Consider the following 14,637-nt stretch of genomic DNA (forward strand, 5'->3'; position numbering starts at 1 on the left):
ATTTTAAATTTTTTGTGTATCCCACACTGAAATCCATGAAACTGTGGTGTCTGTCTATCTGTCTATCTATCTGTCTATCTATCTGTCTATCTATCGGTGTGTGTTCTATATTCTAGAGTTACTGGCAGTCATGGAATTACTACTATAGATATAAAGACACACAGATATAAAATATTATCTTGACTTCCAGATATAAAGAACCGTGCCCATCAGTTTACATCCTAGATTACTGTTCATAATGAATAGCAACCACTGTACAGAGAAAGTAGTTAGTGCCAAATACAGTTCTGCAGCTCAGAGTGTTTGAGAAACATGTGAAATTTTATTGCCTTGCAAATTGAAATGCATTGCAATGGCAGTGAAGCTAGTATCCACCGAGAAGGAGTCTACATAAATCACTTTGTGCTTGGCTTGAAGCCAACCTGATTACTCTTCTTGCCTTCCTAACCCCTGCATTCTTGCACATAATGAATCAGGGCATTTGGGAAGGATAGAAAAGGTCACAGATATCTTCAGATAATCGTTTTTCTAAGGGATCAGAGGAACTCATCTTTAATCTCTTAGGCTCTCATCCCAGTCCTTGTCTAGTTATTAGAATCTTGCGATAAGCCTGTGCTTGCAGCAAATGACATTTGTTAAAGAGAAGCTGTAAAGGAAACACACAAAGGCAGTACAGATTGCATCCAGCCTTTCTGAAACAAGGAAATGCCCTGCATTCATCAAAAGGGAATGCAGATAGCACTCCGATGTGAAAGTTGCAGAAAAGACAGGGGAGATCAGTGTTTGTGGAGAGACAAATAAATGCCCTGATTGACTTAAACTATAATTCCTTTTTACATGATCAGAAGCCCAGGTAGGCTGAAGCGGTGGAAAGTGAGTGGGTTCACTCCCTCCCATGGGCATAGCCAGGATTTTTGTGGGAGGGTTGGCCTTTTTGGGGGGGGGGAGAACCTCAGTTAGCTATGTATTTATATTGATTTTTATTGATTTAGGGGGAGCAGCTGCCCCTCCCTGTCCCCCCCCTTGGCTATGCCCATGCCTCCAACCCTACTCTCAGCCTCCGTGTGTTGATCAGCACTGTGTCCACATACATGGCATATGTGTACACAGAGCCAACACACGGAGATCAGGAGTAGCAACAAGCAACACAATCCTGTTCCCACTCTATATGTTCAGGCTTTGTGGACCTTACCATATGGAAAGGACTACAGTGGTACCTCTACTTACGAATAACTCTACTTATGAATGTTTCTACTTATGAATGGAGCTCCGGCCGCCATCTTGGATGTGGTTTAAATAGGATTTTTTCTATTTATGAATTTTTAGATAGGGTTGCTTCGACTTACGATTTTTTTCTCCCAATGCATTCCTATGGGATTCAACTTACAATTTTTTTTGACTTATGAATGTGTGTTTGGAACGCATTAAATTCGTAAGTAGAGGTACCACTCTGTTGTTTGGAAATCTGCAACTCTGAAGCAAGTTCAGGGATGAATTTTCTAAAATGACAGGTTCTGCTGCTCAGGTTTTCCTGGACATAACGCCTTCTGACTTAGAATCACAGAATTGTGGAGTTGGAAGGGACCCCAAGGGTCATCTAATCCAACCCCCTACAATGCAGGAATCTCAGCTAAAGCATCCATGATAGATGGTCATTTAACCTCTGCTTGAAAACCTCCAAGGAAGGAGAGTCCACAACCTCCCCAAACACACTGTTTCACTGCTGAGCTGCTCTTACTGTCAAAAGGCTTTTCCTGATGTTTAGTCGGAATCTCCTTTCTTGTAACTTGAAGCCATTGGTTCGATTCCTACCCTCCAGAGCAGGCGAAAACAAGCTTGCTCCAACTTCCCTTAAGATATTTAGGGGATGTGTTACTGTTTGAAGAGCCATGTACCATTTTCCTCCTTTCTAGATCTCTGTGTACCTGTGTTTTGAACCCCAGTGATAACTCTACTGAAATTGAGATGCTGGAGTTGTTTAACAAAAGATATCAGGTAAGGAAACTTAATAATCTCCCCTTTCATCACATTTAGAAACAGGTTGCCAGACCCAACTCCTCAAGTAATAGTTGCAAGCAAGCATCAAATAGATGAAACTTTCATAATAGGTTACCTCTTACGCACAATTCAATCTTAGCTCATGGCCACAGCATTTTCTGCCCCCCGCCCCCACTGTGCAGGCAATTGGTAGCGATATCAGTGACAGTATGGAGGACAGGGGCGGGTCACACCAACTGCTCCTGCCCCAATAGGCAATGGTAGTACAAATACTCAAACTTGGGCCAATCGTTGTTGTTTTACCTACTCTGTATAACCTTTTGACAGCAGGTTTTATAGAAACATCTAAGCGAGGTAGAATAGCAGCAGCAGGTAAATGACCTTCATAAAGTTCTGCTCGGTGGAAGTTTCTGAGTTCTGAATTATTTATCCATGCAGTGACATTTGCTGAATAAATTTATACCTGAATTTTATGTTGCATTCTTCCCCCCCTTCTTTTTCAGTGGAAACTAGATGAGGCATGCTTGCCTGCCCAATTTTAATATTTTTAAAATGTCACTTTTCCTTTCCTCTCCCTCACTTTAGTGTTTCCCAGCAGTATTGGGCATACAATCACAGAGCTTTGTGGCAGCAGCTGAGGGAAGTTTGGTTACTTGGCAATGAATGAGACTTATCAGTTGCACTACAATAGAAAATAACAACAACAGCAAGACGTAAGAAAGGATCTAGCATTTAATGTCTTGCATCAGTTTCCACCGAGCATGTGGAATCGTAACTAAGGCCTATAGAATATTGACCATGTTGGTATATTTCAGCAGGATCCTTATCAATTTTTGGTTTGTAAGCTTTTCTGGGTTGACACTTGCCCCAGTTACTGACCCCATAGTCTTCGCTGAGTATCCGTCCCTGATGTGTCACATGTTCCAATCAACCTCTACTAGAGAAAGGAAGTCTATTGCCTCTTTATCAGGTGTGATCAGATCTTTCACAACACAACAGAACTATCTTTAGAAGATTAAAGGTAAAGGTAAAGGGACCCCTGACCATTAGGTCCAGTCGCGGACGACTCTGGGGTTGCGCGCTCATCTCGCATTATTGGCCAAGGGAGCCGGTGTACAGCTTCCGGGTCATGTGGCCAGCATGACAAAGCTGCTTCTGGCAAACCAGAGCAGCACATGGAAACGCCGTTTACCTTCCCGCTGTAGCAGTTCCTATTTATCTACTTGCATTTTGACGTGCTTTCGAACTGCTAGGTTGGCAGGAGCTGGGACCAAGCAACGGGAGCTCACCCCATTGCGGGGATTCAAACCGCTGGCCTTTTGATCGGCAAGCCCTAGGCTCTGTGGTTTAACCCACAGTGCCACCTGCGTCCCCTCTTTAGAAGGTTAACCCAACATATTTAGTCACAAGCCATGTTCTAAGGCCATCTTATTGCCATATTTTGTCATGTTATCTTGCTGCTTACCACAGTCTTCCTAAACCTTAAGCTTGGGGTGCCCATAATACAAAATCTCTGGTATAATATTGAAAAGAATTATATGTCACCTTCTCTACTAAATACTGTGGAAAGGAAAAATAGACTTGAAAAGACAGAGGAGCTGCTGTGTGCTCAAATAAGTATTAGGTGACCTGGTTAGAGGCAAATGAAGATTAAGCAAAGGATTCAGGAAGGACATGTGTTTTGGGGCTTTGAAATGTGGTTTAGTAGGACAGTGAACAAAGGCAGTGTGGAGGAAGGGAGGGTAGCCGCAGGAGAATAGAAAATGGATTGGAACAGTCTGCAATTAAGAAAAGGGAATCTTTTTTTTAGCAGGGATTTCAATGGGAGAACTCTGATACCATAAGTGAGAGCTGCTATAGTGCAGTAGCTGAGAGTGTGAACTGTGAGCCTGAGGAAATCTGTATAGGAAATCTGTAATTAGATCTTCCACCTTGGTTATGAGCTAAAAGTCACCTATGGTGGCCTGGCTCCCGCCCCCCCAGAGCATCCACGTCCCTTCTCTCTCTCTCTCTCTCTCTCTCTCTCTCTCTCTCTCTCTCTCTCTCTCTCTCTCTCTCTCTCTCTGCTCTTGGGGGGGGGGACTACTGTAATATGCTGTACCTGGGATTGCCCTTGAAGATGGTCCAGAAGCCACAGCTAGTGCAGAACGCCACTCTGTTTTTTCATTCCCCACCCTGCAACAGTCAGCCAACATTCCTTGGCCCCTGAATGCATTCCTTGACCAGTGTCTAGATATTTTTCTTTGGGGTGGGGGTATCTTTCTGCAAACACTGGTATCTCCCTAAGTCTGAAGAACTGAGTTCACCAACAAAGTATATATACACTCAGAGTTCCCCATCCCCACCTGCGTTGGCTATATCCCATCTTTAAAGCCGTGTCTTTGTCACACACTAGTCTGTGTATTAGGCTTACATCTCAATAAGGCCCTGAGTGAAGGTTAGGAGCTAGTTCTACTTCCTGCTGTGATGTTCTTCCCTGTTGCTCTGCATCTAAGAAGAAGCTAGGCTCTGCTTCAGAGAGAATAAACAACCAAGCACTGCTCAGAGAGGCTTGGAAGGAGGCTCTCTGTCCAATGGTGGCTTTAGCAGCTGCCAGAATGTTGGCTGCTGTAGCCACCCAGAGTTTTCTCACCACATGGAGGCTCAGTACAACAAACCCTTTCTCTACCCAGTATTTCTTCATTGGGGTGTCTGACTTCCATTTCTGGTTTAGCAGTCCTACTGTGGTGCAATGACTGTGGGTTTTGCTTTGCTAGGAGGGAATTCATGGCTTAGTTGAGAGTGGAAGATATGACACGAGGGAAGATTTCACAGTGGTTGTGCAACCGTTTTTTGAAGAAGTGAGAATGCCTGAGACGCCGGTAAAGTACAAAATTGCATGTATGCATGTGTTTTGCTTTAAACTGTTAATTTACTGTCCACATTCCCAACATTTATAGCTTATTTAAATAGGAATACCGGTAAGTTGCCAGGGTACATATTTCCACATGACTACGCGTCATAGGACCCTTTAACCACATAACATTGGTCTGTGAACTGTTTGTATTCACACTAGCTTGGTGAATTTGGGCGCGCACGCACACACTCCTGTGTGAAATGGGGAGGGGTTTGGACAAGACCAAGTTAATGGTCCCAGGATGCCTACAAATGTTTCCTAACAGAGGCACATCCTTTGTACTGGATGGCCCAATAAAACTATTTCGGAGGAGATGAGTCATTCTGACTTCCCACTCTAGTCAGGGCAAGGGAGCCAGCTAGCTAGCTGTGAGTAAAGAACAGTGGACTGCCATTTGAGTCAAAGACTAAGAAAGGACCAGAGACACAACAGAGACAGAAAGCTGAATTCAGAGCCATAAGCTAATAGCATTTTCAGGTACCTGCTGCCTCTCTCTGCACATTGGACTGCACTGCAATTGGCTTTCCATTGCAGTGTTTAAGCTGTTTTCTTCCAAAGGAAAAACAAACAAGCCTGGATAAGTGCTGCACCCCTAGAACTTATCTGGAAAATGGAGTGAGGGTAACATTGTATTCCTGCATATGGGCAATCATTGTTCTTGTCCCACATCTTGCTACAATGGAAGTATATAGAGAACAGCAGTGGGATGATGCCGTATATTCATGCATCTCTGATATTATTCAAACTATAACCGGTGTGAATGGCCGCTGGACCATTCTCTAAGCTTTACACAGAATTGTGCATCTTGGCCATTTGGTCTTCATGCATCATGGACTCTGATCACCCAAAGCTTAACCCACCAGAAATTTTAGTCTTTAAGGTACTACAAGGCTCTTCGTTTCTCCCACCTTCCTGTCACCTTCTGAAAGCCCCATCATAAAGTAGTTGTCTCTTTCCTTAGGAAGGGTTGCCCGATTCCTCCTATTTTGCCCCAGACTGCTTCCACTTCAGCCAGAAGGGTCATTCCCAAGGTGCTCGGGCTCTGTGGAATAACATGGTAAGAAAAACCTCTCTCAATGCAATCATCAGACCTCTAAAATCTTCCAGTGAATGTGATTTGCACCAAAAGAACACCCCAAGAATTGCATCAACTTGGATGAACTTCAATGGCGCTCCTGGCAGAATAGGGCTGAAATGTTTAAATATTTCTTTAGTTGTCCTGGAATCTTCTTGCCACATTTGCCATCCTCTCCTGCCATCAGAGAACCACTGGGCTAGAATATCTACAGGCAAAAACCTCGCAAATATGGCATTGGTTCTACCACTTGTATTCACTCCATTACTTCTAAATCAAAAGATCAGATTTGCTTGAGTTTTTATTTCCTCATTCTCGACTGTAATCCAGTCACACATTCCCAAAGAGAACCAAGTTTCTTCATAATAATCCAAATGCATGTGGGGAAAAGGTGCTATACTCACCTGGTAGAGAAGCAGACACCTACCATAGGCCTCATCCGTACTATACATTTAAAGCAGCATTATACCACTTTAAACACCCATGGCTTCCCCCAAAGAAACCTGGGAACTTTATTTTTTGTTAAGGGTTGTTAGGAGACCCTTGTTGCCCTCACAGAGCAATAATTCTCAGGATGGTTTAACAGCCAATCAGTCTTCCTTCCTTCCTTCATCATTTTATTTGTATGCTGCCTTTCCATAGTTAAAAACCATGCTCAAGGCAGCTTACAACTTGGAGGGGGGAAATTACATACAGTGGTACCTCTGGTTATGAACTGAAGCTGAAACTGTTCTTATCTTGAGGCGCTTTCGCTAATGGGGCTTCCTGCTGCGCGCATGCCTCCAGCACGTGATTTCCGTTCACATCCTGGGGCAAAGTTCGCAACCAGGAGCAGCTACTTCTGGGTTAGCAGAGTTCGTAACCCAAAGGGTTCATAACCTGAAGCGTTCGTAACCAGAGATACCACTGTAATTGCAAGGAACTCTGAAAAGTGTAACTCTGTGAAGGGTAGGGGGTCTCCTGATATCTCTCAGCACCCGTAACAAACTACATTTCCAAGGATTATTTTTTTGGGGGGGGGCAGTAAGCTGCAGGTGTTTAACATGGTATAATACTGCTTGAAATATATGGTGCAGGTGGGGCCTTGGAAACAAATCTGCTCTATAAATGTGATGAATTTGATGAACGAGCAAATTGACCTGCAGGATACATGGCCTCTCTCTGTCTCTCTCTGTCTGTCTGTCTCTCTCTGTGTCTCTCTGTCTCTCTCTCTCTCTCTCTGTGTGTGTGTGTGTGTTGACTCTTTGCCAAAGTCCTGTCTATTGCATTCTTCTCTCCCTTGTAATTTGCATCTTTTGCATCCTAAAGTGAAAGATGCAGCAGGATCAAATGGTGTTTTAGTTCGGAAGGCAATGTAACAATGAATCTGCAATTATGCATCAGCTTCTTCATTCCCCTGAAGGTTATGCAGCTTGTAGTGACTGACTCCCCACTCCCTGCATGTTTTATTCCTCACACCATGCTGACTCTTCTTCTTCTTTGATACAGCTGGAACCCCTTGGGGAGAAGTCAAAACTGCAAGTGCTTGAAATGGTGATAACCCTCAAATGTCCAGATCAGGTAAAGCGAATCTTCTCAGGAATATTTGCGTGTTCAGATCCAGAGACACCCCCTAAATAAATCCACACTTAACTCAAATTTTTGGTTTGGTTTTGGCAGAATTTAGGCCACAACTTTATTGATTACAGAAAGTGAGTGGTTGCATAGGCTCTGGTTCAACTAGCTCCCGGCACCCTTGCAGGAAGCGCTGACCCAGGGTACCAGCATAGGTCAGCCAAGGGTAAACACCTGGATAGGTGAAAAGCTGGGAACAGGCTATGTCCACCACCCAGATGTCTCCCTGGACTTAGGCACGGGCACAACCCCTTCACAGGGACCATTTGAGTCCCTGGATTCCTTTAACAGAATACCCTTCACTTAGGGATGGCGAGAGTATTCTCCCATCCCTATCACCTGACCAGTGCCTATCCGCCACACGAGCACCTGCGCTCGCTGCCAACCACTCACACCTGTAACCAATCCCTTAATCCCGCTGACATGGCGGTCAGCCACAAATAATTCCCAATCACAGACAGATGAACCCCATCAAGCCTGTAAAGGGACGCATCACGGAAGGTAATGCCCGGGTAATGGATCACCATCCCACCCAAAGCCAGAACCTTCTTGGCCACTGCGCTCTGGACGCGCCTCCTGGTCCGCTCAGTGGCAGCTGGGCATCGGTTTCCACGCCACACACTTCGCTGCAACAGCTGCGACCAAAATATTTTGAGTCCAGGAAGAGCTGCCTTCACAGTTCTTCTCTAAGGCAATGTCTTTATTTTGTCTTGCGTTATCCCGGTTTCATAGGCCCAGCCATACTTAATGACATACCGAAACAGCAACTATACCTACACCAGTGAGACCACTGCAGATTATGGAAGCCAGATGCTGTGTGAGGATAGAGCTCCTTCCATCAACTTCCCTACTTCAGGTAATCTAAGATGCTTGACATCAAAGCCAGCCAAGGGAAAGTCCATCACTGTCGTGAGTTCAGTGGGATGGCGTTCTTTAAGGCGAGGAGAAATACTTGGTTTGCACAAAAGATAGGAGCCCTGTTTAAGCATTTACACCAGGAGTAGGACTGTGCTTCTACTCTGTCCCCGGTGTTACATCTCTCTTGCCGTGCCTCTCTCAAGCTTTGCGAGTTGAGCACATGGATCTGAAAAGGGTTTCCTTCGCTCAAGCAGCTGCTCACACACAGGGGCTCCACATAAGCAGGACACCCAAATTTGTGGGTGTCTTCCTTGAATGGAGCCCTACAGGCGAGCAGCTGCTTGTTCAAGGGGCTACTTTTCCAGGTCTGTGCTCAACACATAGAGATGAAGCTGCAATGTCATGGGCAGGGCTAGAAGCCCAGGCCCTACTTCTCCAGTTACAAGTGAGTACCCTTCATATGAATAGTGAATAGGGCTAAAATTGTGCCTTAAAAGTAACCAGCCTGATCTTTGTGTGCTTATGTGGAAGTAACTTTCACTAAGTTCCATAGGACTTGCTCCCAGAGAAGTGCATATAGGATTGCAGTCTTAATTTATTTGCTTTTGAAAGCAAAATGATTAGCAAATAGCTCAGCAATGGAAGAACCAGACTGAAATACCCCTGAACTTATAGGAAGGTAATATCTGGGATACAGCAAAGTCTGAGCATCTCACCAGACACAGGAGGGCAATTAAAGGCATAATGAATAGAGACACCTTCCAAGAAATGTGGGCCCCATTTTTTAATTATGTTAATAGCTCAAATCAAGAGCTGGAGGGGTTACGTCAAGTAATATGTTTGAATGTTGAATGTGTAAGTGTATGTCTAGACTCGAGACAGCGGATAAAACAAACATCATTAGCTGTACTGCTGGATAAGTGTTTAATGGTTATTGTATTTATATTGGTTTAAAAACCAATAAAAATTAGTTTTTTAAAAAATCCTACTTCATTCATTTGCACAGCTGCTGAAGTAGGTTCTTATCTAAAAAAGCATTTGTTGCAATGAGGGTATTTGCCGCACAGGGGTAATAATAATAATAATAATAATAATAATAATAATAATAATAATAATAATTTATTATTTATACCCCGCCCATCTGGCTGGGTTTCCCCAGCCACTCTGGGCGGCTTCCAACAGAAAAATAAAATAATTGATTAAACATTAAAAGCCTCCCTAAACAGGGCTGCGTTCAGATGGGTAGCCAGTGTTGTAACTTCCAGATGTTTTGGACTACAATTCCTACCATCCCTGACCATTGGCCAACCTGGCTAGAGCTGATGGGATTTACAGTCCACAAGAGCCCTACGGTGGTGATCCCTGCGTTAACCTTTAAGGTGCCACAGGTCTCTTTGTCTTTCTAACCCTGCGGTGTGTTAGAACAGCTCTTCTCTTTCTGCAATTTGTTTGCATAACTTGCCGAAATATGATGATGTGACGCTTGCTCAGCTAGTTCATCAGCATGCTTGCTCAGCTAGTTAGAAGGAATCATCCTTTCAGGTAATTTGCAGGCTGACATGCTGTAAATAATTCGTTGCAACTTCAAGGCCTCATATACATTTCAGAACTTGGCTATACTTTTATAATGCTGCTGGTAGTAAATGAAGCTTGACATCCCCTTAAATGCTATTAGAAGTTGCATCCTCTCCAGCTCACAGTGTGGTTGATGTTGGGAAGAGTTAGTGGGTTTCACAACCAATGTTTCATCCTACATAATAATAATAATAATAATAATAATAATAATAATAATAATAATAATAATAATAATAAATTATTAATACCCTGCCCATCTGGCTGGGTTTCCCCAGCCACTCTGGGTGGCTTCCAACAGAATATTAAAATACAATACAGTGGTGCCTCAGTTTACAAACACAATTGGTTCCGGAAGTCCATACTTAACCTGAAGCGTACTTAACCGGAAGCAAACTTTCCCATTGAAAGTAATGGAAAGTGGATTAATCTGTTCCAGACGGTCCGTGGAGTACTTAACCTGAAGTGTACTTAACCTGAAGCGAACTTTCCCATTGAAAGTAATGGAAAGTGGATTAATCTGTTCCAGACGGGTCCGCGGAGTACTCAACCTGAAGCGTACTTAACCCAAGGTATGAGTGTAATTGATTCCGGAAGTCCGTACTTAACCTGAAGCGTACTTAACCTGAAGCGAACTTTCCCATTGAAAGTAATGGAAAGTGGAGTAATCCGTTCCAGACAGGTCCGCGGAGTACTTAAACTGAAAATACTCAAACCGAGGCGTACTTAAACCGAGGTATGACAGTAATCTAATTAAAATATGTTCAATCATCTTGAAGCTTAGCTTTCTTTGTGTTGGAATATGGGTCTCCTGTGAGGTAAACTTCCAGTCTTGTGTTTTGAGCACCAGATGCAAAATAAACCCAACCCATTTCCACTCTTTCCTAGAAATCTGTGTACCTTCAGATGTTAACACTTCAGACTTCTCTCCTCAATCTAAATCATTATTAAGAATAAGTGCAGTTCAGAGTTAGCCAAGATGGCACCCTTAAGATGAGAACTTCCACCATTCCTGACCATAGGCCGAGCTGGCTGGCTCTGGTGGAAGTTGTACTCCACAACATCTGGAGGGCAACAAGTTGCCTATCCTATACCAGGGGGTGATATCAGTCTTGGTGCTCTGGTTACCCCACCCACAAAAGAATTAAAATCCATATGGGCTGAATACTCTGTCCCAGCACTACTTTAAATGGATATCCCTTAAACCTCTCACCAACTTGAAAAAGTTTGGAGCACCCCTATCAACATAATAACCCTTTGGTGCATCCTTAACCATTTTGGAATTATATTACAGTGCTGCAGTATTTTTAACATCATTCCACTTATAGAGCTGGTATAATAGAGCTGGTATATAACAATGCACAGGGATGCCAGATATATATGGAACACCAACTCCTTTTGTTGTGCAAAGATTCAGTACCAAACAGAATTAAACGGCCTGATCCTATCCTTTGGATCTTTTGATAATCAAAATCCTTAATGGGAGCTTAGGCATTCAGCCTCTTCACTGATAGATTGATCAGTATGTTTCTATCTTGCCCTACACGGCCGTTGTTTTATTTTATACAAAACTGCTAAATTTTGTGAATCGGAGCACGTTTGTTGTCTCTCAGCACTGGAGTATAAACATTCACTAATTCACATCCTATGATTAACACAATTCTCCTTCCTTTTGCAAAATTAACTACATCTTTTTCTTTCTTTCTTTCTTTTTCCTTATAGTGCATAGCTTGAAACCAGCTGACGTGCAAGTAATTGCTGCCCTGGGGGATTCCTTGACTGTAAGAAACATTGCTCCTTTTGCCATCCCCCAAAGCGAGCTGCATCACAGTTTGCTTGCTTAGATGGAGAGGGTATTTGGCTTACATACTGGCTTGTGGCATGCAGAATACTTTAGCATGCCAAGCAGGTGGAACATTTGCTGCAACCAGGGTGTGTGTCCTCACTGACGGGAGATAGTGGCCACCACATTATACGTAAGATGGCTGCACGCACTGCTCCACACATAGATTTCCTTATTCCCAATCATCCACGTAGCTAGCCAGAGTTCTTGGTGATGGTTCCCAAGCAGTGCCAGATTTATGTATAAGCTAAACAAGCTATAGCTTAGGGCCTCACTCTCTTGGGGGCCCCCAAAAATTTAAAGGAAAAGAAAAGTGGGTGTACATTTCCAAAATATAAGATAAAAAACAAATAAAATAAAACCTACATACAGCAACAGTGTTTTGTGTTGTGTAGGCTCCTATGATGTAAGTAATGGACCCCGCCTGCTAGCCTGCTCCCTAAAATATCACTGGTTTGCTCATTTCTATATATAGGGTACCATATAGCATATATTCAACACAAAAAACAGCGACAATTTGTTGTTGACAAAGGACAGCTGGGCATATAAAAGGCCCCATTTCCTTCAGTAGCTTAGGGCCTCATCAAACCTAAATCCGGCCCTGGTTCCAAGGCTCTAGAACTCCTTGGCAATTGAGGTCCAGCTTCACATACCTTTTTCTGGCAGACCAATCAAGGGCAGCAGTTGCAGCCCAGTGCAGAACCCCCTCACACTCCAGAGGGCGAAATGACTTCACCATGGTGACCAGCCATTGGAACGCCTCTTTGGCCAGCCGCCATCACAAACTTTGAAATTGCCCTATCAGGCACAAGCTGAGGGGTGGAGCCAGGATGGAGATGAAGGCTGACTGCACCCAGTTGGTCTCATCTTTAAAGACCTTTCACTGTCCGGCCAATAAAGTTTTATTTAGATAGGCCATTCCCCTATGTTGTAAATGTGTTGAAATAAGTTTTAGCTGGTGTTTTTATTGATCTTATTGAAGTTTTTCCTACCTGATATTTTCCGGGGGTTCTTTGATATCATTGCTGTTTTATTGTATTTTATTATGTGTTCTATAATATTCTGATTATCATTAGGCAGGACAAAAAAAACCTAAAAATAGCCAAAACTCTTCTCCCATATGCCAAATTATCATCTAATCCAGCTAGTCATTTGTGCACATGCACCAACTCCATTTCATATACTCTGTATTATCCTGTACAGAGTGAATATGGGACAGGGTGTTGTAAAAGTTCATTGGCCTGATTTGGTGCCACTTCTCGATTAATTGCCCCATTTATTGTCCAATTATCTCGAGTCATGCTGATAATGTTTCTAAACCCTGCTTCATGCAGCCATAAATCCTGTGGATGGAACACAGTGTACATAGCAACTGCTTTAGAGCTTTCAAAATGCCATGGAGGATCTGACAAAAAGGGTTAGCTGCCCTTGTTCTAGGAGCCCAAAGCCTTAAAAGTACACATTTCATTATGAACAACAACAAAACAAAATACGTGAGTTGCCAACTTCATCTATCTCTTTGGTCTCTCTGAGGCAGGCTGGTAATGGCATTGGATCAAAACCAAATGACCTGATGGATATGAATACGCAGTATTGGGGGCTGGCTTGGAGGTAGGTAACTATCCTTGTGATTTTGCTCCACAAATAGCCACTGACTTGCATTTGTGGATATGCTTTAGAGCATCGTATCTGGTTTCACCACACTGGGCACTGAGCCTAGGGGGCACTGCAAGGCGGCACATCTATGATGTAGTGAATTGAGCAGAACGGAAGGCGAGAGGTGGGGAGGGTGTCGAATTTGGGCCTCACACAGGGCGCCACTGAAATTTGAAAGACCGAAGTCTGCCTCCCACCTAAATTAAAGGGGTAGGAAGTAAACAAAAGGAAACTCTACAATTATTCTAATAGGGAGACTAGCTTGTGAATGCTGAATTTTGAAAATCTTCAGTGCCAAGGTTAGTCAAGATATTTTGGCCCTTGAAGCAGAAAATCCCACAGGCACCTCTCTACATTATCTCCTTTGCAAAAGCATGAAATGTACCTTTTGGTGTTTGTCATTGTTCCTCTTACTGGCTAAAACTTGACTAAGAGGCTCTTTCTCTCTCTCTCTCTCTCTCTCTCTCTCTCTCTCTCTCTCTCTCTCTCTCTCTCTCTCTGACTCTTATTGCAGCATTGGAGGAGATGCTTCATTAAGGAATGTAACAACTTTGCCCAGTAAGTAAAAGTCAAGGAAGGGGTTGGATCCAGATTTACAAAGCAATCCAAAGAACAGGAAGCTGGTGGAATTTATGGTGTCTTAAATTAAACATGCACAAATTACCCCTATTCCAAACTCCTTTCAGGAGTGGGACTGCTGTGTCTGACCTGGCCTAAGCCTGGCAGAGGGAAAACAAGCTTTTAAAATGCAGTTTACTTACATCTCCCTTTTTGCCGGCATACGTTCCACCAGGTTTCCAGGTCACATGACTAAGCTGAATGGAGTTAGGCTCCAGCCTAAATCCATTCTGCCTGGTGCCATCCTGCCATTCCCCCAGGGCTTGACATCCTCCAACATTTCCCCTACTTTGTCATCCTATTGTCTTCTCCAGCCACCCAGCCAAGGTCTTCTCAGGTTCCTGACTCCCCATCAATTATTTCACCTATATACTTCCAAGTTACTTGCTCATTTCCTAGAATAATACATGTCCCGCTTTCTGCTTACGAGAGTAGTGCTCAAAGTGGTAACAACATTAAAACAACAGTAAAACGATAACCAGTACACAATTTGAACAACAAGAAAAC

The 14,637-nt window shown here is 43.4% G+C and overlaps 1 protein-coding gene across 2 annotated transcripts in view; it reads left to right on the forward strand.

The window, feature by feature from the left end:
- PLB1 (phospholipase B1) overlaps positions 1–14,637 on the forward strand; it is an 81,554-nt gene that overhangs the window by 15,745 nt on the left and 51,172 nt on the right. The window contains exons 8-15 of one of the 2 annotated variants that reach the window (XM_035111500.2): positions 1,914–1,995; positions 4,755–4,859; positions 5,856–5,951; positions 7,458–7,529; positions 8,316–8,439; positions 11,736–11,794; positions 13,394–13,467; positions 14,027–14,070. In XM_035111500.2, coding sequence (XP_034967391.2) covers positions 1,914–1,995; positions 4,755–4,859; positions 5,856–5,951; positions 7,458–7,529; positions 8,316–8,439; positions 11,736–11,794; positions 13,394–13,467; positions 14,027–14,070 — 656 coding nt within the window. Of the gene's footprint in view, positions 1–1,913; positions 1,996–4,488; positions 4,860–5,855; positions 5,952–7,457; positions 7,530–8,315; positions 8,440–11,735; positions 11,795–13,393; positions 13,468–14,026; positions 14,071–14,637 lie in introns of those variants that run through there. The other variant, XM_035111499.2, reaches the window with a different exon arrangement.

The sequence above is a fragment of the Zootoca vivipara genome, chromosome 3 (genome assembly GCF_963506605.1).
Source record: "Zootoca vivipara chromosome 3, rZooViv1.1, whole genome shotgun sequence".
Taxonomy (NCBI): Eukaryota; Metazoa; Chordata; class Lepidosauria; order Squamata; family Lacertidae; genus Zootoca; species Zootoca vivipara.